The following is a 26,425-nucleotide window of genomic DNA, read 5'->3' as shown; positions in this document are numbered from 1 at the left end:
AAGGAGGGTGAGATTCAACAATACTTTATGTGGTTTATTAGGTATGTGTGTATAATTCTAGTGTTATTATTTTCATTTATTTTGTTTTTTTCTTTTTACAGTAGTTGTAGATTGTTTTTTTTTTATTATTTTCATTTTATAACATTAGACAAAGTTGCATATATAGTCTACATTTTCTATTTTCTAAATCAAGCAGCCCATTACAACACAATCATTGACTTCTGTCTTAAAAATACCTGTATAAGCTCCTCTGTCCAGACTTTCCTGTCCATCTTCAGACTACGAACCTTAGAGATGCTAGGACCCAGTCCTCTGTGCTCTCCTGAAACACACACACGAAAAATTACATCCTGACCATGTAACAGTACTGTTAAATTCTACAACGGGCTGGCTGCAAACACTCTAGATAACATATACTTAACTTAGATAACAGAAATATTCCCATTGATAAAAGTACTAACAAAGCTGCACAAAACAAAATGTGCAAACAAAAAAAACACACACACATTTTAACCCCCCCTCCCACGCACAAACCTGCACATCGTTTGCAGACCACCACACACAAGTTGATGGCAGCCCATTCCGGCTTGAGAGCCCCGCAGTCGGCACAGAGGCTGTTGCTAGGCTCCGCCCAGATCCGCTCTGCCACCTCGCGATTCGACAAGGCCTCACCTATAGCATCCCGCATGGCGTCCACCCACTGCTCTCGCAGCTGCTCCGACTCTGCGATGAAACTGCGGAGGGAGACAAATGCACGACCGAGTGTTAAAGCCGACATGACTGTGTCGATAACAACTACCAAATGACAGATATGAGAAAGCCTGCGTCTGCCCTGGCTGCGTGTTTCCTTATGCTCACGAGCCCACTGAGCACTGACTCTTACTTTGCTCTCGTTTTACTAAATATACTTGAGCCAAAGACTGGAAACTATACACACAAACACACACACAGACAGACAGGTTTGTGGTTTGACGCAGACTCGCATGTCTGAATGCTTCCTCTTCTCATCTGTTCAACAACACGTTGGTCACTCTGACCTTAAAATACACACGCACACATGCACACACACACTTTCATGAAAATGCACACTTACACCGAGACACACACTGACACACAGTCCCAACTCTTATACAAATACACAAGCCCTTTTAGATTTCTCCATCCTGTCAAGCTGAGCTCTTGCACTGCAGGCTCTGCACTCTCAGCCAAAAGACCACACACACCACACCAACACATACACTTGTGCACGCACATTTCCCTCACTCTTCTTCACACATACAAATGACACTCATACAAAGGGCTTTTCACAATCTCTAAGATGTCCAGCTGAGGACTGTGAGGATAGTTGGACGGTGGGAGTTCTCAGTAAAACAACATGATCTGATTTCCAGTAAGTATCCCAGCACCACAACCAACTCAGCCTGACTTTGACTTACAATGAGGAATGATAACATTTTCACTTAAATCCTTGTGAGAAAACATAAACCCATTGCTGAGATGAAAATATTTATAATCAGTCAAACTACCTGAATATCCTGTAAGGTGTGGTGAGATCAAAGTAACGACGATCTGTCTCCTTGACATTTCCAACGTTCATCTCAATGGACGTGATGCCCACTCCTATACGATAGTCCTGGAAGAAAAAGATTTTGTTGTGGGTGAGATATTATGATATATGATATATTTGTGCTTAAGTATCATTTGAAATTTCTAGATTATTTTAACCTTACGGTTTCTTTTTAGGTGAAGAAGACTGAAAGAATCCTCACAAGTTCATCTATAAATTTAACTTCACACTGAGAGGATATTTTTAGTTAGAAAAACCTTTTTGTACTGTAAAAATAAGATGTTCTCTGTAAAGAAAAAGCTAAACAGAAAAGGGCATTTTCATTATTTATTACTCAGACTTCTTCTATATAAAATGTAGCAAAATAAAGACTACAAAATACACAACAATCTAATATAGATTCAATTCAAATATGTGCTTGCTACATCTCACCTCTGCAGTCACTCACACACACACACACACACACACACACACACACACACACACACACACACACACACACACACACACACACACACACACACACACACACACACACACACACACACACACACACAGGGTCCTTACCTCTATGTTTTTGTAGAGAAAGACTTTATCTGAGGCTACAACAGTATAAAGTTTGGAGCGTAACCCTCTGAGCTCCAGATAGCCCTGATAGTCCGGGGTCAAAGGTGAGGAAGGGCTAATGGTGCTGCGCGGCTGGCGCCCCCTGGTGCAGTCCTGCAGTACAGTCACCCAGTCGTTTCTCTCAACTGGATGGATGTGCAAACACATGGACCAACGCACATGCGTACTTGTTAAACATACGCACATGACATATTGCAAACAGTAAGATGCTTAATTCTTTTTTTAGAGACAAAGATGACCAGGCAAACTGGACAGACCTTCATTTTCAGCTCTGAAGATAAATGTTCTGTTGTTTGTGACGACCTCAAACTTCACCTCACCGACACTGGTCACATTAGTGATGAAGGCAGTTGAAATGATCCCCTTAGAATACACATCCTACAACACACCACACACACAGAGCAACAACTACACTGTTACAGATTCATATCTTACATACAACATACAGGTGGTGCGTGTGTACGTTCGTGTTTGTTGAGTCAGTCTTAATCACTGAATCTAATTGGCTACCCACACAGAAAGCGGATAATAAAAATAACACTCATAAAAACTCATTTGTCCATAGATTTCTGCTGTCAGTCAGCGTGTTGACAGTTTGACTGGAGTCGGTGTGGACTAAACAGATTGGATGCTTCAGTTCTGCTGGTATGTTGCCCATGGTTCACTTAAGATGAAGAATTCCTAGTATGAGATACTAAAGTGATGACGTGTTAGAGTTACTGTACATGTTTGTTGTTACCTTGTCATTGTCAAAGTATCTCAGGTAGTCAACATCCAGCTTCACCCATCGTCTCTGATAATAAAGGGCACTGTGAAGGAGAAAAAACACACACGTATATACTGTAAGGCAAAGTGTGAAGCATGTTCTTCTTTTACAGTAATACAGGAGGGATAGAGGTTTTGCATTATTAAACTGGGTAGTGATGTTTCAGCATAAAATGTTACATTTAAATTATTAATAGTAGGCCTAAAATTCAACTGTATAATTCAGATACCATAGAATAGAATCAAAGGCATGAAAAAGCTCTGTTGTAGAAGCCCACAATGAAGACATACCTTGATACCTTTGTACTATAATATTCTGTGTGTGATATTGTATACAGCAGATATCTGTGTGGAGCACCAGTTGATGCCTTTTCAACCTCAGCTTGTGTGTGTGTGTTTTTGTGTGTTGTCATTCATACCCCTGAGGTGGATTCTTGTCCAGCCAGCCCATCTTGATGACAGCAGCGAGCTGAGAGCTGTCTTCTTTAGTGGGTTCAGGCAGTTTACCAGAGCTGGGCAGGTAGACGCTGCCTTGCTGGTTGCTGATGCCCCCATCTTGCCATTGGGTAGACCTTTAGAGTAAACAATATGAACAGAAAGAAACCTGAAATTAATGTTTGTATAATGAGCTTGTCTACTTTTTCTGAATGAATTACTTCTTCCAGTTATTCAATATGGTGCAATGACCTTTATTAAACTTAATCAGCTGGAAAACCAACAAGCATCTGTTCTGTGTCACCACGCAAACCATCGTTTCTGGTTGGCATAGTTTTCATCTGATTGGTGACTGTGACGACAGTTCATATGAAACAAGAGGGAAGTTGTTGACTGGATTTACAATTATACAGAACTTGTAAGATTTGTTTTAGCTCAACAGCTGAGCTTGCACAAACTATTTATAATCAACATGAGTGAAGACTGATTATTAAAAATGACCAAAACTTTCCTAAGGACCGCTACACACCAGGCCGAATCAGCAGCAGCTCACAAAACAGAAAAAGAAATGGAAATCCTCTTGAGCCTATCACTGTAGTATGCACGATTTCAACCATTTAGTGCACTTTTACCTCATTTTACTCTAAAATCAGCTTTCTAAAGATCTTGCACACTTGCCTCTATATAATAATAACAGTGGTCTTGTTTAACTAATGATTGGCATGAAGCAAGATGAACAATGAGTAACGACGTATACTCGGCCAGGGGACTGCATATTCACAGTATTTACAGTTACACAAAAGCAGGTTTTAACCAAGCAAGCTAAAAGGTAAAAAAAAAAAAAAAAAATCACAGGCATTTTGATAGTTCAACATTAAAAAAATACACTGGTTAAACATTTTTGCTGAGGTCTGCGCCATTTCTGATGAGCAAGCAAGGCTGGAGGCTGAAACTGGCTGAGTACATTCACACTTAGTTCGCTCAGTGAGCGCTTTAACGCTCTGAACTTACTGTATAGATGTAGATGCAAATGTTGAAAGGGAACTAACCTGCTCTTGTGCATAAAGATTTAATCATTTGTGGATGAAATAGATGTTTAAGAAAAAGAATTTCAGCTGAGACAGGAGGATGGTTTTAACTCCAGTATTACATCATGTAATAAAGTTTGTCTCGGTTCGCCTTTTGTCACTATTTCAAGCTCTCCAATACTTTCATAATTACATTCTACGCTGAACAGGGACAACATTCCTCATCCTGAGTCAGGCCTCTACACGCAGCTACGCTCATAAGGCAAGGAATTACATTTACAGATAACTTTTAGACACCAACAACTCTTGTACTACTTTCATTTTTGATCCATTTTGGCCGCCCCTTTGGACAAAAGCATATTTTTGATGCTGTCTTTTTTGCTTGCGGGATGCATAGAGATGAAACATCGTATCTATCTGAAAATAAATACTTGTATATTCAAAGCCCTCAGCCTCACAATGAAGCTATATGCAGATTACTGATCAGCGATGTACTGACTACAAAAGTCATATCGGTCTCTGTGGTTGCCTGTTGGCTTCTTTCTATTGTACAGCATGGGTTTCTAGCCTTGTGTTTATGGTTTGTATGTTGATGCATGACTCACTCATCATCATCCAACATCTCATCATCGCTGCACAAAGAACTGTACCGTCCCTTTCGCTCTCCGGGCACTTGCAGGGTCATTTCCTATAGAAGGAGAGAGCCGTCAGTCACACAGTGCAGGGGGAGAAGAGAAGTAAGGGTGTAAAAAGAGGAAACACTTACCCCGTCTGGTGTGTTTAAACGATGTACGTCAGGGTAAAACAAGTCTGGATCCTCGTAGTCATCAGAATCATCATCGAGTGAAACCAACCCTGAGGGAGGGAGGAGAGGATTAGCAGAAATGGAATCGTGCAGCTGTAAGTCTGGTTTGCAGGGGAACTCTACAACACTGACACAGTTGTCCTATCAACACAAAAACACAGAAACATATTGAACTACTTATTAAAATAACATTCTGGTTTCCCAGAATGGATCAACAAGGACTGACAAGCTTCACTGTACTGACAAGCCTCCATTAACCATTCTGCAACAGAGTAATACTATACAAGACATACTGCTTTTGTATCCTGTATAGGTAATACACAAAGTAAGCATTTTGAAATGTGATTTTTCATTTTTCAGCTTCAAACAAGTAATCAAAACCACAAGAATACATCTGGAAGGTCATGAACAGAGAAAATAAATCCACAGAATGAATGTTGAACATCCATTTACTCAAGACACATGCTACCAGACTCACACTCAACACATTTTCAGTCTTTCTCTGAAGGTTACTAAAAGCCATTCTGGCAAATGCAGTATGATACCTGTCGGATGAGAACCAGAACAGGGAAATTTGACACAATCAAAAGTGATGAGCAGCACTGATTACACCGGTTACTCAAGTTATTAGTGTCAGCTTTGTTGATCTATGTGATCACAGAAATTAAATTGCCTGACAAAGACAACAGAAAGTGTCGCTGTGTGAACACAAGATATCAGTTTGTCAGTGTGGTATGACTCTCTAGCTCTCTAAACTAGTTCTTCAGGTTGAGCGACACATAACAAAATAAAAATTCGACTCATAATCCCTCCCACACATCAAGGTGGGGTAAGGTCAAGTAAGGTAAGCTTTCTTTTTAGATAAGAACAATACTCTGAACAGACAGCAAGTTTACATAGGCTGTTACTATTAAGCACGGGAGCCCAAAGTCTTTGCACTCTAGCAAACAGCTGAACAAACGCATTGGTCTGTGACAGCATGGACAACATCAGTAGCACACGTGCAAATGTCCTGGTGTTACTACTTTAGCTGAACTATACAGATACTCTACTTGAGGCTCAACTAACTCGTAACGCCTGTTCCAGACTATCTTTAACCTAGTTTTACTGAATGCACAGTCATGACCTACAAACAGAGATCTGAGACATGAAGAGGGCAGTGATATAAAAAAAACCTGCACTGTTGATTTGTGGAAGACAGTCAACATTTTCATGGTTCTCTTTTAGTTGTATTAAACTACTTTGTTCTTACAGGCACGGTCCGTTTCATTTCTTTAATTTTCAAACATGACATTTGTGACATGAGTGAAAATGCTACTTTCACAATGAGTTGTGTCAAAATGATCTATTCACTGTTCTAATTACAAAGCCCAGTGCTCAAGTAAAAGTAACCGAAAGCAAGAAGATATTGTGGTTACGATTTTACATGAGAAATTATTATTTTACTCATGATTTATTATATTTTGACTTTTGCAACCTCTGATGTAAGGCATACAATGTGCTCCTTTCCAAACTAGGTTCCAGGCTCCTTCTCCTCAAGATGAGTCCACGTGCATATGGCTGATTCTGGGAATCGGAGTAAATCTTTCATAAGGCAAGGCTCTGTCGAACTGGGCTTTTTCTCACCTATTGTTGTATTAAAAACTGGAACAACAATATACAGTACAGTCCAAAAGCCTGACACCACTTTGACAAGCTCGAATATTGTCACATAAACCTGGAAAGAATCATAATGTTGGACGAGTTTCAGAAGTCAAATTGTTATTCTGGGCAAATAGGATCTTTTTCAGTATTAAATCACAGCTAGACGAATTTCATGCACATTTTCCATAGACTTGACTTTTCACTCAAAAATATCATATAACATTCAAAACAAAGGCAAAATAGAAGTATCCTCATTAGTGGTCTCAGACTTTTAGACCACATTGTATATTCATGAGCACACACAGACACATTCTAGATTCAGCCCAAATGATACATTATAAATCTGACATGTGCTTCAGTTTGACATGGCACTGACAGTACTGTTGGTTCACAGCAGTAAAGAACGACTGCAGAGGAGGAACTTGTGAGATAACACTGAGTTTTGATCTGGTTGGCAGACCGTGTCATTGGTTATGCCTAAAGTGGAGCTAAGCTTAAAAACTACCCTGAATGGAAGTAGGCTAATCTGACTGTAAAATTGTGAAATGAAGCCTGATTTACTTAAACAAACCAGCACTAACTGGAAAGAGGTTTCAAAGTTATTGTAACCTTTCAAAGATAAAGAGGACAGGTTTGACAGGCTTCATGGACGCATTTGTTTCCTCAGAAAGACTGAATGTGATCAAATCTGTACAATAAAAACTACATCTGGTTTAATCCTCATTCATGCTCTTCTACCACAAGGGAGTCAATGCACAAGTGCTATTCAGCAGCAGTCACATACATTTTCATCATTTAAACATTTCAGCAGAAATTGACAGGATTCTTCTTTTTACACTTCAAAGCCTGTTTCTACTATATAAACAGAAATGTACGCAGCAAAAAAATAAATAAATTGCATGCTGCATTATATGTGCAGTATTATATGCTGATTTTACTACTTACGGGAGTCACAGAGAGGTTGGGAGACAATCCTTGTAGGTACAGCGGGATGAGTGTCAGGTTGAGTCGAATGTTGTGTGTTTTCTACAGTTTGGGGCGTCCTGATGCGAGGTGGGACCTGTGGAGTTTGCTCTTTCTGCAACTCATCAGCAACTGTCTTGGTGGGGCTGTGGGTTAAAGGGATACAGGAGAGGTCAGCAGAGGTCTGAAGAGCAGGAGATGAGTCCTCGGACACTCCAGTAATCTGAGATCTTGTAAAAATCCCAAACAGACGACTGATTCTATCCATCTTCTGGTGGGAAGAAAGGCCTTCACCCTCCTCCCGTCTCCCCTCCAGTCTTGTCTTTTCTCATTCCATCATAAAAAACTTAAAAACAACAGCATTTACTCCAGGCTCCTAATCCAAAGGGAAAAAAAGTCTGGTTGCAAGCGACAAAGTTACACAGAGCCCTCTAAGAACGGTATGAAGACAACTCTGGTAACCTGATTCAGTCCACATTATTGACTCTAGAGTCTGAGTCTCCGCTGAGTCTTCTTCGGTTGTATGAGAATTTTTCCCAGAGCTGTGACAAAAGGGTGACCCTCTGCTCCCCTCCCCTCCGTTTTCCCTCTCTGTTTCTACTTGAAGCAGCAAGTCTGAACCTGCCTCACCCTGCAAGATGTAAACACAGCATACCTGGATCCCCTGCAAACACACACAAATACAGTGTGTTCGCTCTAGAGATGTGCCGGTATATCAGTTGTACAATATACTGTTGTGGAGGATTCCAATCATAACAATACCGCCAACATGTTGTATTGTATTACACATTAACATAATTATGGCTGGATTTAGAGGGCACCATGAACACTTTACTAGCAGGTTTATTTTGATACACCGCAAGGGAGCACCCTTTTACTTGGCAGCATTACCTAGTGGATTAACTGAAGCAATCAGCATCGTCATAATGCACTCCTGATGATCTGCCTTTTAACCACTGACACCCAGCACCACACACTATAACACTATACACAGTACTAAGTATTGAGCTCAGGAATTTTACCTTATGAAGGTCTGAGTTTCAAAACGTCATAAACAACCAACCTGCTTTTGTTTACAGTGTTGTTAGAAAGCTGCCAGGTTTGATTAAATCCACTGCAATTTTACAATGTTTTAGCACTGAGAGAAGTATTTCAGGAAGGTCTGATGAATACTGTGATAATACCATTAATCATGATATTTTTAGTCTTGTTTGGCCAGCACACAGGCATGCACACATTAATTGCACTTCTATTTTTGCACATTGTGAAACTTACAATACACAATCCCATGCACTGGTAGCAGGCCAAGTATTACACATGCAACTCTCCTTAGCTACTTCCTCTAGCTTTTCCTGAGCCAGAGAGGATCTATTATCCATGCAGGGAACTCCGGGTTAATCTCGCACAGCATCTTGCCTGTGAATAAAAACCTCCGCTGCTTGTTCACACTACATATATAGCTTAATTGTAATATTAGCTGAAATAATAAAGATTTTTTGTGTTTCCCACTGAAACAAATACACACAGGGTCATTAGGCCTGACGCAAAAAGGAAATTACACATTGACGCATCAAACATTACCACACCTCAAGGATGATTCGTTTCACATGGACTGATGACCATTTGCTCATCACATATACGCACATATGTACACATATTTGGTAAATATTGCTTGCATTGCGATTTTTTGGCTATGCATAATGGCACATTCAATGTATTCCTACATACAAAGCACAGTGTAATGTTTTACTATCAATGTATGTTTACAAATACAGGCTATAGTTTGTATTGTATAATTGTATAAAGAACCACAAAACACATTATGTTTTTAAAACTGATTTTCTTGCTTACTTTTCATATCGTTACCACTTTATGATTCATTTAGCTAGTCTAGACAAATAAACTCAAATCATAGTGAAAAAAAGTAATTCACACGATGTTAAAAACAGTCACACCATAGCCATGCCGACAGGAAAGTCAAGAGTGAGCACATAGGCCTGGTTTCAATCCATCCAGTATTGTGAAAGTTCCTCTTTAATTTCCGTCTTTTGTGATTTTCCTTCATTACAGTCACAAAAATCTGCTTTTACACTTGCAAGCACATACAAGATGTGAGTCACACATTACAGGAAACCGCTTGAGAACAGATTTGTACATTTCTACATCCAAGACAAATGTTTAGTTTCACAAATAATGATGTGCACCATGCCTGGGTTTAATACAAGAAGAAAACAGTTACTGATGTCTTTTAGGTCAAATGAGGAAAGCTTTGTCACATCGAACAATTGGAGAGAAGTTCAAACAATTGTGCGACTTCAGGGACAACATACTCAATTTAAAAGAAATAAAGTGCTCTGTTAGTTTCATTTTAAGTGGCCCTTAAAGGTTGTGTCTGTACTTGTCAAGATGAAAAATACCTACATTTAATCAATATATACCACATTAATGGACCCCTGTGGACAAATTATACTGCTTTATCAAGCACTTGTTCCTGCACAAACAAACACATTTAGAAAGTGGCCTAACTATACTTAACTGAACTAGAGAATTATAACGAATCTAAATATAAATATCCTATTCATTAGCACTGTTTAATAATCATCCAGAAAATGATACATAGACCCACAATGACGGGAAACTGACCTGTTGACACGGTTCCTCCTTTTTTTCTCAGAGGAAGAGTGCTGAGAGGGGGGCTAGCTAGATGCTATATTTAACCTGCTAGCTAACGGGTAACAGTAGGCTGAAGAAATAATTGACGCTACTTTGTCCTCCCACATTATGTGTATGTGACCTTTTCTGGGAAAATGGTACACTCTATACTGAGAACAACTGACAATAGCTAAGTGACCCCTTTGTTATGGTGTTCCCAGCCTGTTAGGCTAAGCAAAATGTAGCAGAAAGCTAATCTATGCTGTTACACAAAGCCAATGTACATAATTTTACATTTCTGAATAATGCTCTACATGTCATTGATGATGGGGAGTGCTGACATTAAAGATAAGACAGCACACTTGATTTCCATGACAGCTAAACACACCAGGGACACCTTTGGAAAATCTCATCTGAGTAGTTTTGTCACAGACACATTCAGGCCATACACAAATACCAATATCAGTTTCCTAAACATCTAAAGTCTCAGGACAGAGCAGGATATCTGGTCTCAGCCAGGAACATCACTCACGTCACAAGTTAAAACAAAGTCATTTAACATGGTCAAACCTGTTTTCTATCAACTGGTAACATGCGTAACACAGCTACGCATAAAGCACAGCAGAAAACATGAGCAGAAAGAAAGTAAAGTCTTCCTTGTTTGAACCCCTACCACAAACAGAATGAGGAGGGGGATGAGAAGAAGAGAGCACATGCTGAAGACGAGTACAGGCTGAGAAAGGACATGTAAAGATATGTTTAGGATCATTATTACCTGTCTCGACATGTTCAAAGGGAGTCCTCTTCCATGATGATACAAAAAGCTTAAAAGACACACACGCCCACACATCGGAGGAGATGACAAAAAAAAAAAAAAGAAAAAGGGAGGAGGAAATGACCAACTAACTTAAAAATGGGAGGAGGCAAAAAAGCATACTGACAAGGAAACAAGAGAGCGTGTGAATGTGTGCTGGTCAAGGCTACATAAAGTCTGAAGGCAGTTCCTGGTAACAAATCACTTTTGTTTCCCCCTATATGTTTATTTCCTCACTCTCTCCTTCTCTCAGCTCACAGAAGCTAATGAGGAGGAGAGTTTTCAACCGCTCTGTGTTGTTCTCCATTGTAACTTCCTCCCTCTCTCTGCATCTAGCTTCCCTTTAAAACACAGACAGAGAACATGTTTCTCATAAAAGAACCAGTCTAAAGCGTGAGGCAAGGCTGGAGTTTCCTTTCCCTTACCGGTGACGAAACACACAGAAGAAAGACAGAGCTCCTAATCTTGCATGCCATCACCGGGAACTACATAACCATATGATAAAGGGCTGCTACAGTTTTCTCAGTGAAACTATTGTAGGGATAAAAGTCTGCTGAGAGAGGAAAAAAGGGGAAGCCGCATGAAAAGTGCTTCTTAAAGAGCAACAATTTTGCATGTGGACAAAAAAACAAATGAAAAACATTTAAACTAAGAACAGGAAATTGTATACAATGTAGGGATACAATAGTGAATAAAAGGTCACTGCGAAGCCTTTGAAAAACACACACATGTATGCACTCCAGTGGTCTCGTATGGACACCCACAAACAGCAGTCTCACAGCTTTGTTTCGTTCATCGACCACACTAAACATGTCTTGTTCACATTATTTCCGTACTCAACAGGCCACTAAGCCTTAGGTCAACTCAGTCATAGTCAGTCAGCCAATGTGTTTCGGCTTCTCATTTTCAGGAAGTGTCTAATTTTACATTTAAGGAAGTGTCCCCACTAACACTCTTGGTGTCACAACTGCTGCTGAAGTTGACAAGAGATGCATTTTCCAACTTGTCCAACAGATGGCAGCACAATCCTCAAAGACTACATCAGTTTCATACTCTGTTTTGAATCTTGTTGAACTGCATCGTCCCGATTCTTTTATTTTTTTTTAAGGATAAGTTACTTGGCTATTACTCAGTTAAGTTGAAAAGAATCTCAGAAAACATAACATAGAAGACCATCATTTGTTTTTTAGCCTTCAATGTAGCGGCCTCACAAAGTTAGAGGAACAGCATGTTACTAAAACCCTAATTATTCTTCCACTCAAAGTTAACATGCATATAGTACACAATAGCAGTGCAGGAATATAAGTAAACACATTGACAGAAGTACTGTACGTGCAGTTTACTTGAAAATTTTCATTTAAAGGATAACTACCGTTTTTTACAACCTGGACCTTATTTCTGGCAAAATATATGGTCATTTACTCACCCAGATAACTTTGGTGTCATTCGGCGTCGTTCGGACGAAATTAGATCCAGTGTAGCGGCGATATATCCATATAATGGGAGAGACGGGGCAGCGACACACAGCCTCTATATAACGCATTATCTGCCACGAAACTAGTTCATTTCATCAATATTTTGTTATGAAATGCTAGCGCTATTAGCGTCTGAGTCCGGGCTCGTCTATTGTCAACATCCGGGGTCTGTAGGCTGATCTACTACCTCTGACCTGGAAGATGTCGTCTCTGAGCTGCGCGCGCACACGCGACAGTGCGGCTTGTTTACCTGTAGCTGCTACTGCTAGTTTGACCCCGGATGTTGATAACGGACGAGCCCGGACTCAGAGGGGAATAGCGCTAGCATTTCATAACAAAATATTGATGAAATTAACTAGTTTCGTGGCAGATAATGCGTTATATAGAGGCTGTGTGTCGCTGCCCCGTCTCTCCCATTATATGGATATATCGCCGCTACACTGGATCTAATTTCGTCCGAACGACGCCGAATGACACCAAAGTTATCTGGGTGAGTAAATGATCATATATTTTGCCAGAAATAAGGTCCAGGTTGTAAAAAACGGTAGTTATCCTTTATATAACTTTATACCTCTACTCCAGTACAATGTACATTTTTACTCAACTTGTCTAACGTGCGATTTGGATTTTTTTCTGATACACTGATGGAATAAGTGCGCCTCTGTGGGTTGAGACTCCTAGTTTTTAAGCATAATAAACTATTTAAAAAGTCTATTGGATTAGCTGGAAAATTCATCATCACAAAGATGAACACACGTAAAAATTTGAGACTTTAGAGATACGTGGCTCTCACAGATAAGCAACACTACAATATATGATGATATTATAGAATATAAGGCATTGCTCTAGATTAACCTACCGGACAGTATATAAACAGTTAAAATTACCTCAACCATAAACATCTATAGCAGTTGAATGTATAATATATTAGCTGGCGGGAACCATTTTTCTGCAGAATGATTACTTTTACTTTTAATACCTAAAGTAAATTTATTAGTACTTTTACTTAAAGTGGGAGCAGACTAGCAACTACCAACAACGCAGAACAAAAACTGGTGTTTATTCATCAATTTAGTCTATATTGGAGACGTGAAAGCAGATAGAAGGCTGCTCACCAGTCAGCCTTCATTTTTCTGGGAGATTTCGTGACCGGTGGCGAACACTTACCTCATAACAATAAGTAAAAGCGAAAATGTTGTCTTTTGCTAGTTTAAGTGAAGGATCTGAACATTTCTTTCAGTACTGCACAGTGGGAAGTACAGTGCAAGTACTTTAAGGGGAGTGAAAAACAAAACTGTCTTATAATAATCTTTGTCCCAGAAGGAAGCGAGAGGAAAAGGTGAGTTTTACAATCCTCAAAACAAGATCCATCTTTGCACTAAATATAGCTTTCTGCTAGTCAATGAGGTTACGTGGAGTTTGGAAAGAGAAGTAAGAGGTCATAAAACATTGCAATCTCTATGATTCACCTGAAAAGAAGATTGTGGACGTCTTCAAGATCTATCATGACTGTCAGGTCGCCCATTACAGCAAATGCAAACACATTTTTAAAAAAGCAGCCTTACCTGTGAGTTCTGGGAGACAGTGCAGGAAACCGCTGTGGGACTGGTGGAGGGCCTTTAGGTGTTGTCCCTGCTTTTGGAGGGAGAGGTGGAGCATTTCTATCGTTGGTGGGGGAAGCAACAGGGCAGACGGGTAAACTTTTTATTCTTCCATCACCACCCAAATGTTGGGCCGGTGGCTGAATGGCTAACGTCTGTGGCCGAGCCTGGGCCGAGGGGAAGTTGGGAGGGTGGAGAGGTGCATGTGTGGGGGTGTGGGTAGGGGTGCCGGTGGGGGTTGAATTCTGGGACACAGTTCTGCTCGATACAGCCGGGGCTTTAACCGCATGTGTGTCCAGTTTGGGGGAGACCGCCTTTCGGGCAGGAGGTGAGGGGCTCAGGGGAGAGGTGAAGCGCTGTGGAGGGCAGTTGGGGGTGCTTCGAGGGGGGACAGGGGGCAAAGAGGGGTCAGAAGTTGGAGACAGGCTGGAGCCGGGGTGACAGTCTGCTGGGGGATTAGAGCGAAATCTGGTCCTCTCTTTAGGCACAGGCTTCTCCCTCTCAATCCCTCCATCTATTCCTCCATCTTTCTCTCCATCTATTCCTCCTCTAGGTGTTGCATGTCTTTGTCCAGGAACTGGCTTCTTCTCTCCCCCGTCCTCACTGTCCTCTTTCATGCTGGGCACTTGTCTCTCCCTGGGGACTGGTTTCTCTCTTTCCCTGGGTGTAGGTCTCAATGTCTCTCCATCCCTTTTCTCCCTTTCCTTAAGGACAGGTTTTTCTTCCACTGGAATGGGCACAGGTCTCTTACTCTGCAACACTTGGGCATTTCCCGTTTCCTCCAATCTCTGATCTCTCTCAGACTGTCCAAGCTGAGAGTATGTGTCACCCTTACCATGCGTTTTGGTCAGGCTAGCCAAGATGCGTCTCTGGTGACCCGGCAGAGTGATGCCCATTCGCTCCAGCTGATCAGGCGTGAGGTCGCGACATTGTCGCAAAGTTGCCAGCCCGGCGCTCTGAAATACCTCAGAATACTGCTCCAGACGAAGCACGCATAACCAGTCCAACACAGTCACACGGGATTCAGACATGACTGATGAGTGTGAGTGCGGCCAGTGTGATGGCAAGTCTACATCCACAGAGACGACGCAGACTTCCTCAGATCATGGCTTACACAATCTGTGGAAGACAGAAAAACATGAACATGTATAATACTAAAATCCACTGGAGGAAATAACTTACACAATACAGGGGTTTCTAAAGGAACAATTAAAAAAGCATGCATCAGCTCAAAATGAAGATTTTTTTCCTGTTTTTTCCTGTTTTAGTTCCTAAAATTGTTCACTGTGCGTCACATTAGTCTGATTATAGACTAGATGATGAAAAACACTACATACAGACCATTTTGAGACAATGTGCATTGGGAAATGTGTTATAGTGCAATAAGTGTAATAATAATTTAGCTTCCTGAAAGACATAAATAAATATGATTCATAATCCGGATGACAACTGTATAAATCCATGAGGGTACATTTTATAGATTGTTAACAGCTGCCTCAGAGTTGTATGTGACAAACTTTTGTCAGGAGGGATGACTATCATCACCTCGGTAAAAGAGGAAGTTGTGTTAGTGCCTCTATGGTGAGGTCCCCAAGCAGTTTAGTCATTCTGATAAGCACTATCATTTTCAACAGCACTTCTGTTCACTGCTGTGTAAATATACAGCTTCAACTCACTCAAAACAAACAATGATTGTGCGTCCAGAAACTGCTCAGGTCACTGCTCAGCTCAGATGATTTCCATATGACTTAGAAAGAAACTACCATTAGATTATTATTCCTAATATGTTACACATACAAGACAAACATATCTGATCTGTACTACATAAACATAAGAACAGAAAAAAACTTTTAAAATTGCTTAAATTAAAGATTATTTCTTTTGAGCAGCCAACACACAGGCAGTACTGTAGCACTATCACACAGGAGACCACTATGGGAGGAAGTGCAATTGACACAACAAGTATTGACACTCACAGCACGTACACACTGACTCACTCAATTCTCTCTAACACACACTTGAAAGCTGCAGAAGTGGGTTCATGATCAGCTTCCCACAAAACATCTCCATCCTCCCTAGGTCCTGGTTTTCTAAAAGCAGTACTTACTGCATTTATATCACGACAGTGTTCAAACTGTACAAGCATGAGGATTTCTTTTTGAAGTTTTCACATGCAGTTCAGTCTTAATGTCAGTGCCAGCTCGTTGCATACGTATGATGCAAACCTGCCGGATTGTGCGCAACAGCTAAGCAAGGACTGTTGTAACCAGCGCTATCACAAAAAACATCAGCAAATGTGAATTCTGACGGTGTGGTAACTTTGGACCATACTTAAGAAAAGCCATTTGTTGTTTTGTTGTACCCACAAGGGAAGCTGCTGGTTTCTCAGGCAGAGCCACAAACAGTCTTTCCTCAACACACACACAAACACTCACATCATTTCACGCATAATATACCAAGACACCTGAAATGTGTCTATGTGAACAATCATGATTATATTATATTATATTAACATTTTTGAGAGAGTTTACACACATTAGGACAAAAAATAGTCAATTCTCTTGAATTATGTAATAATTGTGTTAATAATTCTTATCAAGGATAAGTAGCTGGTCTATAGTATCAACCTGTGGGACAATTGCTAGATTTTACTAGAAATGTATTATTATTTAGTTTACACTTCTTCTCACATCTACTTATTTTTTAGTTATTATTCAGAATCAGAATCAGAAATACTTTATTATCCCTAGGGGAAATTGTTTGTGTTACACCTGCTCACATTTAAATTATTAAGAACCAACACTACCTAAAATTGAATGAAGAAAGGCTGATAAAACTTTTAATTGACATGACATATTTGAGGACTTTAATGGTAAACACCTCTAACTCTAAAAAAAATAATTTAACAGACGCAGAAGAGCATACTGTTTCACTTCACATAAATATTGTGTGATTGTTATCTGTGCTACACAAACACATTATTTTCCTGACTAGCAAACACATAATGCAAAACAGCAAATATAAAAAAATATGACCTGGATCTGATTAGAGACTGGAAGTGAGGGTTGAGGAGGCTGAGTGAGCACACAGTCACCCGCACTATCCAGTCCGAGAAATACTATTCGCTAGTGTGTTGAAATGAGTGCATTTCATTTCCTGTCAAATGTTTCCTTAACAGGGCACACACCACAAGGCACAGGGACAGTGTGAGGCTCGCCCTCTGATCAAAGGCGGTTCCTATTTTTAAGTTGAGGAACTCAGTAACACTTAACGCAATGAATTACGGTTTCATCGGTCTTCAGCCATCATTGGAATGTTGGTCATCGTCCAAACACACAAACACTGCATCCAAAAATTACTTTTGAACACACACGAGACACAATTTTTTAATCATAGCACTTAATCGGCCTTGTGTGTTCTGTCTGTGTGATGTGTGGGTGTCTTTGAGGAACAACATCGAGAGGCACAAGTGTTAGAGTAGGTGAGAAAAACAAATGAGTACAGTTCAGTTTGAAAGACACACAATTGTAGTTGGTAGTGGCTAAACAGTTTTTTGATTGACAAAAGTTAGGAGGTTTTCGCAATAATCAAGAGGTAACGAGACAAAAGCACATCACATAATAATCTTTTAAAATTTAAAGCAGATCTCACTTGTGAAAAATTCGATGATTTTGAGGTGTAATCCATTTTTTTGTTGTTAAAATCTAACAAGCAATCCCGAGGAGAACCCAGCAAACTATAAGCTCAGTGGGTTTAACTGCAATATAGAAACCATGATGGACGATGTGACCCAGGTGACACAGCTGTAAATACAGACACACAACTTCCTATGTGGCTGATATAAGGAAAACCAATTTAAAGCATGTGAGTTCAGGCAGGTTTATGGGACATTTTTCTCCAACAGTAGCCCAGTGTGGGTGATGAACAAAACAGAATGTGGCATTGTGGGTAAAAGACCTACTGACTCCACATACTCTGGAAATAAGAGCTACGAACTGACCATCAGTCTTAAAAAATCTGGGGTTAAATTGGTGGGCAGAAATACAATCTTTTAATAGTGTAGTAAATATTTTCTTGTTCATCTATGCCTGCTCTGGAGTTTATGTTCAATTGACAGGAATGCTCACTTGGGAAAACACTATGCTTGTCTGCCATCATACCTAAAGTCAGAAGATGCCTATTCTATCTCTGGGCATCCAGTACAAAGATACGAAGGACCATGACATATCCAAGACACATTTTGCCTTACGTAGCTTTAATACTGGAATCAGGAGGAACCTTAGATAGTTTATTGCCTACTCACTGGTTGTGTATTTTAAGCGAGTTTGTACTGAATTATTTTGTGATAAAAGCACCTTTTAAATTATTCTGGGGGTACATTTTTTGCTTTGTTCTCTTAAAAACTAGATGGAAGACACCATGAGGCATTACAGAGAAACAAGAGTTATGTGAATATACTGAACTGTATATTTACCTTTAACTCTGAACTGTTTGCCAGTCATCCATCATGAGAATAAAAATGTAAGGCATCATAACGTGTACTATACACGCGAGTATCATGATATACCACTAGGAAATGATTTACAGTCTGTTAAATAGTTTTATTAGTTTTTATGACCAAAAACAACAATAAACACACCAGCAACTGGGTTAATAATTTTGCATCTCAGTTGGACCAGCTTTACATTGGCAGCTGTCCTTACCTTGAACAAACCTCCAGCTGACTCTTAAATGTACTGATGATTGCTTTGCTTCCTCAGATGTATCATGTAGATACAATATTTTTACAGTTGTTGCAAGGAATATTTTTTCACTTCACTTCACTTTAACAAGGGGCTTCCTGCTTCCTGTGGTTGTGCTTCGCTAGGCTAAACATGACGTGGACCCTTTTCTGTAGAAATGCAGAAGGATAAATTGATACAGATTTTTTCATCTGACTGTCTGTAAAATGGCAAGCAAGCATATTTTCAAAAATGTCTGAACATGCTGAAATCAAGAGTTTTCACCTTAACTCGCACAATATTACATTTAACTATAGGTGCTTTGTAAATTCTGCACAGTCAGTTCATGTTCATTGCTGCTGACTTCTTTTTCCCTGGGCTTTTTTCCTTTCACTTTCTGCAGATTACAACAAGCATTTTGCTCTCTGGACATTTCAATTCATTTATCCCTCCCTCCCTCCTTCTCTGCGCTCCCTACCTCCCTCCCACTCAGAGAGTTGCCAATAACAGGGTCTCTGTGCTGCCTTCACAATGGGGCATTCTGTTGCCCAGGCAAGTAACAAGAAGGAGGAAAACGCATGGTGTTCAAGTCTGGTCACACTCTGCAAAACAAGCGCTCACCTAATAATATTGTGTGTGTGTCTGTGTGTGTAAAGTCGGTGTGAGGGGGGTGCGCGAGCTCAGAAACTGTGTTTCAGGCCTCATATCCCCTTTCAATGTAATTCACACACAGATCATCAAGGTTCCCTTTTCTCTGTGTGTGCACTGATCAGTGCTGGCTGACGTCAGGTTTAACTCTGCTGACTGTCAGTGTGCTCAGTTTTGAAGCACATTATCTACCTCTTCCACAGAGTTGATTTCTGAGACAAAACAACAAACTGTAAACGTCAAACAACCTTGATCTCCCGCACATTTTCTTATTAACATAATTGCAATGAGAGCTCAGCAACAACTTGACACATTATTGACACATTGACACCAAAAGCACGACTTCCCTTCCTGTGCGATTTAACCAACCACAATAGCCACTGCTACAATTTCCTTTTTAACATTTTAAAGATTAAACTATATGATTATTATTCAAAACATCTATTCATCACAAATCAATTTAGAGGATGTGTTTTTGTTTCTTAGCCTTAGCAACTGCAGACAAACAAGATTTCAGTAGCACTTGGGGCCCCCTCGCTCTGACCGCCTCCAGTTAACTTGCAAATGCTGAATAATGTTTACACAAACCAGCCGCAATATTAAAACCACTGACAGATGAAGTGTCATCTTAGATCATCTGGTGAAAATGCAATGTTCAACACACCATTATAGCAATGGCACTCCCTGCCCCGCAAATTCCGCAGAACCCAATCAAATCGAACATCTGTTGGACATGCCAGAACAAGCGCGATCCATGGAGACCCCACCCAGAACCCACAAGACCTAAATTATCCACTGCCAACAAATACATACATATTAGATCTTTAGAAATGCTTTATGTTCTTAACTATTTCTGTGTACTGAGACACACACACAGAATCATGAATTTTCATTTCTCATATCATTGCAGATGTCAAATGTGCCCGTCTGGCTTATGATGACGTGGTATTCAGCTCAGACTTCATGCCGATTCTGGATAATTTAGTCAATTAATAACAGTGCTTAAGTTTACAAAGGGTGCTGAATGATGATGATGATGATGATGATGATGATGATGATGATGATGATGATGAGGTGATATGTGACCTTTGATGGCCAATGTTTCAGCATCAGTATATTTATAACAATACACTGATGTTCAGCTGTGTTTGAGATCATCACTCTTCTACACCACCCTCTACTGTGTTGCTGTTACAGTTTCCTTTCACTCATTTCTCACAAGGGTCAAGTGAAAGGAAATGCTTTTTTTATTGACTGCCATCACGACGTAGAACAACAGACTAAGAATGTGGAGAATTCAAGACCACCATCAGTGACTTCAACAAAAAGGACAGAGAAAGTCCTTCTTCCCTTACAGATTTGTGGTATAAAATTGCTTTATATTAATTCAAACAACACAATATATATTTCAAAAATATTAATGCATAGAAGGATGTTTAAGGCTGGATCCCTTTGCATCTTTTTATATGTGCCAAAACCAAGTAGTGGCAGGATAAATTTTCAAAATAGCAATACTTTGTGATTAATAAACTGGCAGGAATATCACTATGTGTTGCTAAGGCACAGGAGTATCAGTCTTTGAGTACGGACATTCAAATCAGGAACTAGTCTACTATGTACAAGTGTTTTGCATGTGGATGTATATTCTATGTATTCTATTTATCATTTGAATGTTTGCAAACCTTTACGTTGCTGTTTGTGCGTTACAAAACAGCTCACTCTGTGCACTTAGTTACAAAATGCTTCCTCTCAGTTATCTTTGTGTGAAAGTTGCTAGAGTGGAAATTATGTGGATTTAGCGGAGCCATTCATCCACGAACACAGTAAAAAGTTGTAATGTTTAATCGACACATATCAGCATCAAAACTCAAATTGTACTGCAGCTATTTTGAAAATGTGGAGGAAACAGCATCATTTCCTATAAAAAAAAAGATACAATGTCTGCTCTGTAGTGTGGTAAGCGTAGGTTTCCATTGCCTCCATTGCCACAGTGGCATCTGTCTGTTGATGGTTAATTGATAAAACATTAAAGCAGTACAGGTGACTCTACTTCAGAACATTGAACTGTAGTTAGTAGTAAGTTGTTATAGCTACTGTGTTAGCAAACAATTACTTATGTAATACTGCAACTAAAGACTATTTTCATTACAATCATTTTCACAATTAATTGATTAATTGTTTAATCTGTCAAAACTGTCAAGAAAAATTGAGAAAAATGCTCAAAAAGCCTAAAGTGAGGTCTTTAAATTGCTTCTTTTGTCCAACCAACAGTCCAAAACCCAAATACTCTTCATTTAATATCAAATGACAAAGAAAAGCAGCAAATTCTTACATCAAAGAAGCTGGAAACAGCAAATGTAAGACATTTTTGCTTGAAGAATCTGGCAACTAATTTCCCGTTAAATCGACTCGTCGATTAATTGACTAATCATTGCAGCTCTATATAGTAGAGCTAGACCGTGAAATTGGCTGGGCTGCTGAATCTGCGAATGTTCACATATTATATATAGATATACTGGTACTGTATCTGCGTATATTTTGGTATGATATGTTTAGAAACGCGTCCGCACACCACACATATGCATCTACCATAGAGAACAAACAAGTTAATTTAATTTTAACTATAAAATGTTGCAGTACGGTAATCTTGTTCACAATCACCAATTTATAGCAGCTTGGTGGTGGAGACACATACTGTATACAACTACCACAACATTAAGGGCTCTTAGATGCTTATCATCTCCTTGCCTCTTCCTATGTTTCCTGTCAAGCTCTACTGTCTCAATAAAAGCCAAGATGCAAAGAAAACATTGTTTGTTCATGTTCTAAGTTAATGAAAACAAAATTATATCGACAGATGGATGGAAATCAGATTCTACAAACTCTCAAACACAACTGTTATGGCCCCACAAGTCCAGTATCAATCAGGCTCTACTGTTACTAAATAAGCAATCATTTGAAGTCATGTTACAAGTGACTTGATGAATGTAAGTCCATAATTTTCACCAGCCAAAATATAACTTTGCTGTGCAGGTAGCACACCGTTTCTTGCTGCTCTGTTGCTGCTCAATAGGCCAGATTTTTGACATCTGCATCCTCGTAACTTTGTGTCTGCTAAATGCCCTAAATGTAAATGTAACTTCACTAACTACAAGTCCCTGGTTAGGCACTATAGAACTTTTTTCCTCCTCAGATTTCTATCAAGGTGATATCCTGATAAGGATTACTAAAAACACACACACACACGGGACATGACTCATAAACCCACCACCAGACACGGTGCTGCCGTCAGCCCACTTTCAATTAGAACTGAATAGTGACTCAGTCCTGCCAGTAAAGAAACGCATCTGAACAATGTCCTCGAGTGAACAAGCCTGTGTGTGAATGTGCACACACTCACCTCAAAGTCTTCAGGGTGCATTTCACAGGAGGACATTTCCCGTGGTAACCCACCGCAAACTACCGACCACATTTAAGAAGCCCATTAATAGGAACAAAGTCAACAGTTTGTTGACTCTAGGTATGAAGTTCTGGGGTTCATGATGTGTCCTTGCATGGTGGATGTCAGTTAATATTACCTCAAGTACAAACTGTGCATACCACAAACTTTCAACAGAACTGAACTATCCATGCTATGTTTTTATCTCTTCTGTCCTCTCCCACCTCGCTCTCCCCTGACTCACCACAGCATAATGTAAAGGACAGTAATGGATGTTTTGAATGTTTTAATCCACTGACCTAGCATTCACAAAATCCTTTTCATGAAGTCCACTTTTGCGTATTGCTTGAGCTAAAGGTTTCACTTTCTGACAGCATAGACTGGAGACAACTCTCAAATCCCAGATGTTGGAAATTACTCATTCATGTCTTTAAAGAAAAAACAGTGCCAAACTGCATCTCATGATAACATCACTATGAATAAATAACTGCACCAAGAAAATCCTACAAAATGTTGAGGAATCACACTGAGATATACTGGGAGGTCGTTCAAATATTTACTCTATCTTCAATTATCAAAATTAGTTGGATAAAATATTAGAAACACCGGGCAATCTGGTTTCCAAATGTCACAATCTATTTGATCAAAATCACAATCCACGATCAAAATGTTGATCTTTTATCTCTGTAGACTATAGCCAGTTTTAAAATAGTCTGTGATTTCTTTACTAGCGCCTTTAAACACAGCATTGCATCAAAGATAGCTCTTTTTTGGCACAAGCTCCTCATCTGTCATGCGCTTAGCTATGACTCACATTGCAGTGTTTAAAATGCATCACCCAAGAGAGACGCATGAAGTAACCTGTCCAGTCTTTATAGCCATCTAGTTAGCGACATCACTCTATTGGTATGTTCACGTAGCGTGGATCTGCTAGTCAATGACATTATGTGAAGTTTGGAAACAGGAGTAAGATGACATTTAATACCACAATCTCTATGATTTGCCTGAAAATTAGATTGTGGATGCCTTCAGATCTCCAACCCCCAACTGCACCGCAACCTACAGCCTCCAAAGTGACAACAAAGCTGAATCAACACCTCCCTAAAACAGTTGCAAGGAAAACTAGCTTTATTGCAGAGCTGTTGTATAAGACTGAACTTACAATTAGATGAAAAAAGTTGAAGAAACAAAATTAATCATCTTTAATGTCCCCTTTAAACAATTTAGCTCCTTTCGGGACAAAAGATAAAAATGAGTTTCTCTATGTCAAGCTAATCTCACTTTCACATAACGTACAAAATCCTCACTGAACAACGTGTTCTCTTCTCCTGTGAAAATCTACAGCCTTGAAGCAGAATTAATAACTTCAGTTGAATGCCCATTTAGTCAAGGCCTGCACTTATCACCTCTTGCACAACTGGCAACTTCATTTAGCCTCGATGAGCCCTCTGAACCAGCGAGATCCTCCTCTCACCTCATTATGGAGTGATTCAGTGGCGAGTAATCATGTGAGTGTATGAGGCAGACGAAGAGGGAAACAAAAGGCAGAAAAGTGGCAGACACAAGAGGGATAAAGAAAGACGGAGAGAAGGGAAAGACAGACAAGGCATTCAGCTGCAACTTGATGTCAATGACCGATAAATAATTCAGAGTTCTCTCCCTCTGTAGCAGTGCAATCAATCTAAATCAAGATCGTGAATTTGATTTGGCTCAACCTAGTGTGCATTTTGCACTGGTTGACACAAAAATCATTGGTTGAGGGGGCAGAGAGATACTTTTATCTCTGCCAAGATAAACAACATCCTGTGACAGTGCAATATGTGTGCAGCTGAAAGCCAAAAACAGTTACCGGCATACTCTTTACCAGTGTCCAAAATTAGACAAAACAAGGTCGGTAGGGCCGTGATGCTGTTTAAAAGCTTATTTTGCATATGCCCGAACTGGCAAAAAACGCTGGGTCATGTCTTGTGTTGCCCTTTGAAGTGATGAATTGGTGCGTATAATTTAAATGCACATTGGTTGTTTGATCCTTCTTTTAAACTCATTCACATGACCCTGACAAGACCTCTGCTGGGGTTATCAAAATATACTGCCAAGTTCTGTAAATGCTGCATAAAATGACATCTGTTTAATCACAACTGAGATTATTTTTCACGGTTCAGGAGCTCTGCGTGTGGGAACACTGAACTCACATTTAAACAAAGTCTGATTGACATATTTTAAGGCTCAATTGGGGAAACAGACATGCAAAGAGTACTCTATTTTAGGGCTTCAAGCCCACATGCAAAACCTCTACAGAGTGCATTAGCACTGAAAAGGAAACACTATCACATTTTCCACTTAAATAAATTACCTGCTAGCATTTACAAACAGTTTCATTATTGATCACATCTTATAAACTCTAAAGTCCCATATAGGCTATAGGAGCCCTGCCCTAGGCTGCTAAAAAAAAGCAGAAATAAGCAGCTGAAGAAACAAGCTTCAGCAGTTGGGTGGACTTGTGAAATCTGTAAGTGCAGGCTGAAGTGGTGGAAAGAGTGTAAAACCCCTGCACCATGTCTGGATGGATATAAGATATACACCTGTCGCATGTCCACCTGCTAACAGACTGATGTGGGGAAATCAGGCACATGATGACATTTCTTCAGACCGGAATGGATTAATTATTTAACCTATAATTTTATTTAAAACAGCGATTTAATAGTTCATCCATGAAGCCAGTTTAAAGATAATGGATTCCAGTGGGGATAAACAACCCTGTGTGGCAGGCAGTCCGTTTCCTCTCCGGTTTTATCAGAGAGCCTGGAGCAGCCTGGGGCAGCTGAGGAGAAACAACCAAACTAGTCCAACAACTTCACATCAACCAATTAAAAGTCTCCCATTATTTCCTCCTCTGCATTTAGCAGTAAGCTGTTTAAAGCTGAACTGGACTTGCCCGACAGCGTCTTCACAAAAATGTTTTTTTCTCCGACGTATTTACGTTATTTTCACCGCAACATTCAAGCTAACGGGCAGTTAGTGCGGGTTTATGGTGGTCGTGTCGGTGTCTATTCTCATCAGCTGCTCTGGGAAAGTTTGTCTGGACGTGAAAGTTTTCCATTCTTGTGCTTTTCTTACCTTGTCAAGTCCGTCCAAGCGTCCAGCTGACTGAAACAAACCGGCCTTGTGTGTTTTCGAGGTGAAACGGTGGTCACAACTGCGACGCCAAATAGCGGAGAGCATTTTTCTCACGGGTGAAAAA

General features: G+C 39.9%; 1 protein-coding gene across 1 annotated transcript in view; it reads right to left on the bottom strand.

The window, feature by feature from the left end:
* Nucleotides 1–26,425, bottom strand: part of arap1 (ArfGAP with RhoGAP domain, ankyrin repeat and PH domain 1) — a 54,017-nt gene extending 27,592 nt beyond the window's left edge. The window contains exons 1-12 of the mRNA XM_084351966.1: nucleotides 26,302–26,425; nucleotides 14,341–15,495; nucleotides 7,817–7,980; nucleotides 5,189–5,277; nucleotides 5,028–5,110; nucleotides 3,379–3,531; nucleotides 2,934–3,003; nucleotides 2,452–2,572; nucleotides 2,135–2,319; nucleotides 1,527–1,633; nucleotides 535–734; nucleotides 237–322 (exon numbers count right to left, since the gene is read on the bottom strand). Of these exons, the coding sequence (XP_084208092.1) occupies nucleotides 237–322; nucleotides 535–734; nucleotides 1,527–1,633; nucleotides 2,135–2,319; nucleotides 2,452–2,572; nucleotides 2,934–3,003; nucleotides 3,379–3,531; nucleotides 5,028–5,110; nucleotides 5,189–5,277; nucleotides 7,817–7,980; nucleotides 14,341–15,407 (2,325 nt within the window). The 5' untranslated portion in view covers nucleotides 15,408–15,495; nucleotides 26,302–26,425. The remainder of the gene's footprint in view (nucleotides 1–236; nucleotides 323–534; nucleotides 735–1,526; nucleotides 1,634–2,134; nucleotides 2,320–2,451; nucleotides 2,573–2,933; nucleotides 3,004–3,378; nucleotides 3,532–5,027; nucleotides 5,111–5,188; nucleotides 5,278–7,816; nucleotides 7,981–14,340; nucleotides 15,496–26,301) is intronic.

This window comes from Pagrus pagrus, assembly GCF_965226575.1.
Source record: "Pagrus pagrus genome assembly, chromosome: 4".
In the NCBI taxonomy this organism is placed as follows: Eukaryota; Metazoa; Chordata; class Actinopteri; order Spariformes; family Sparidae; genus Pagrus; species Pagrus pagrus.
The sequence above is the reverse complement of the archived record's forward strand: the minus strand, read 5'-3'. Positions and strand labels throughout refer to the sequence as shown.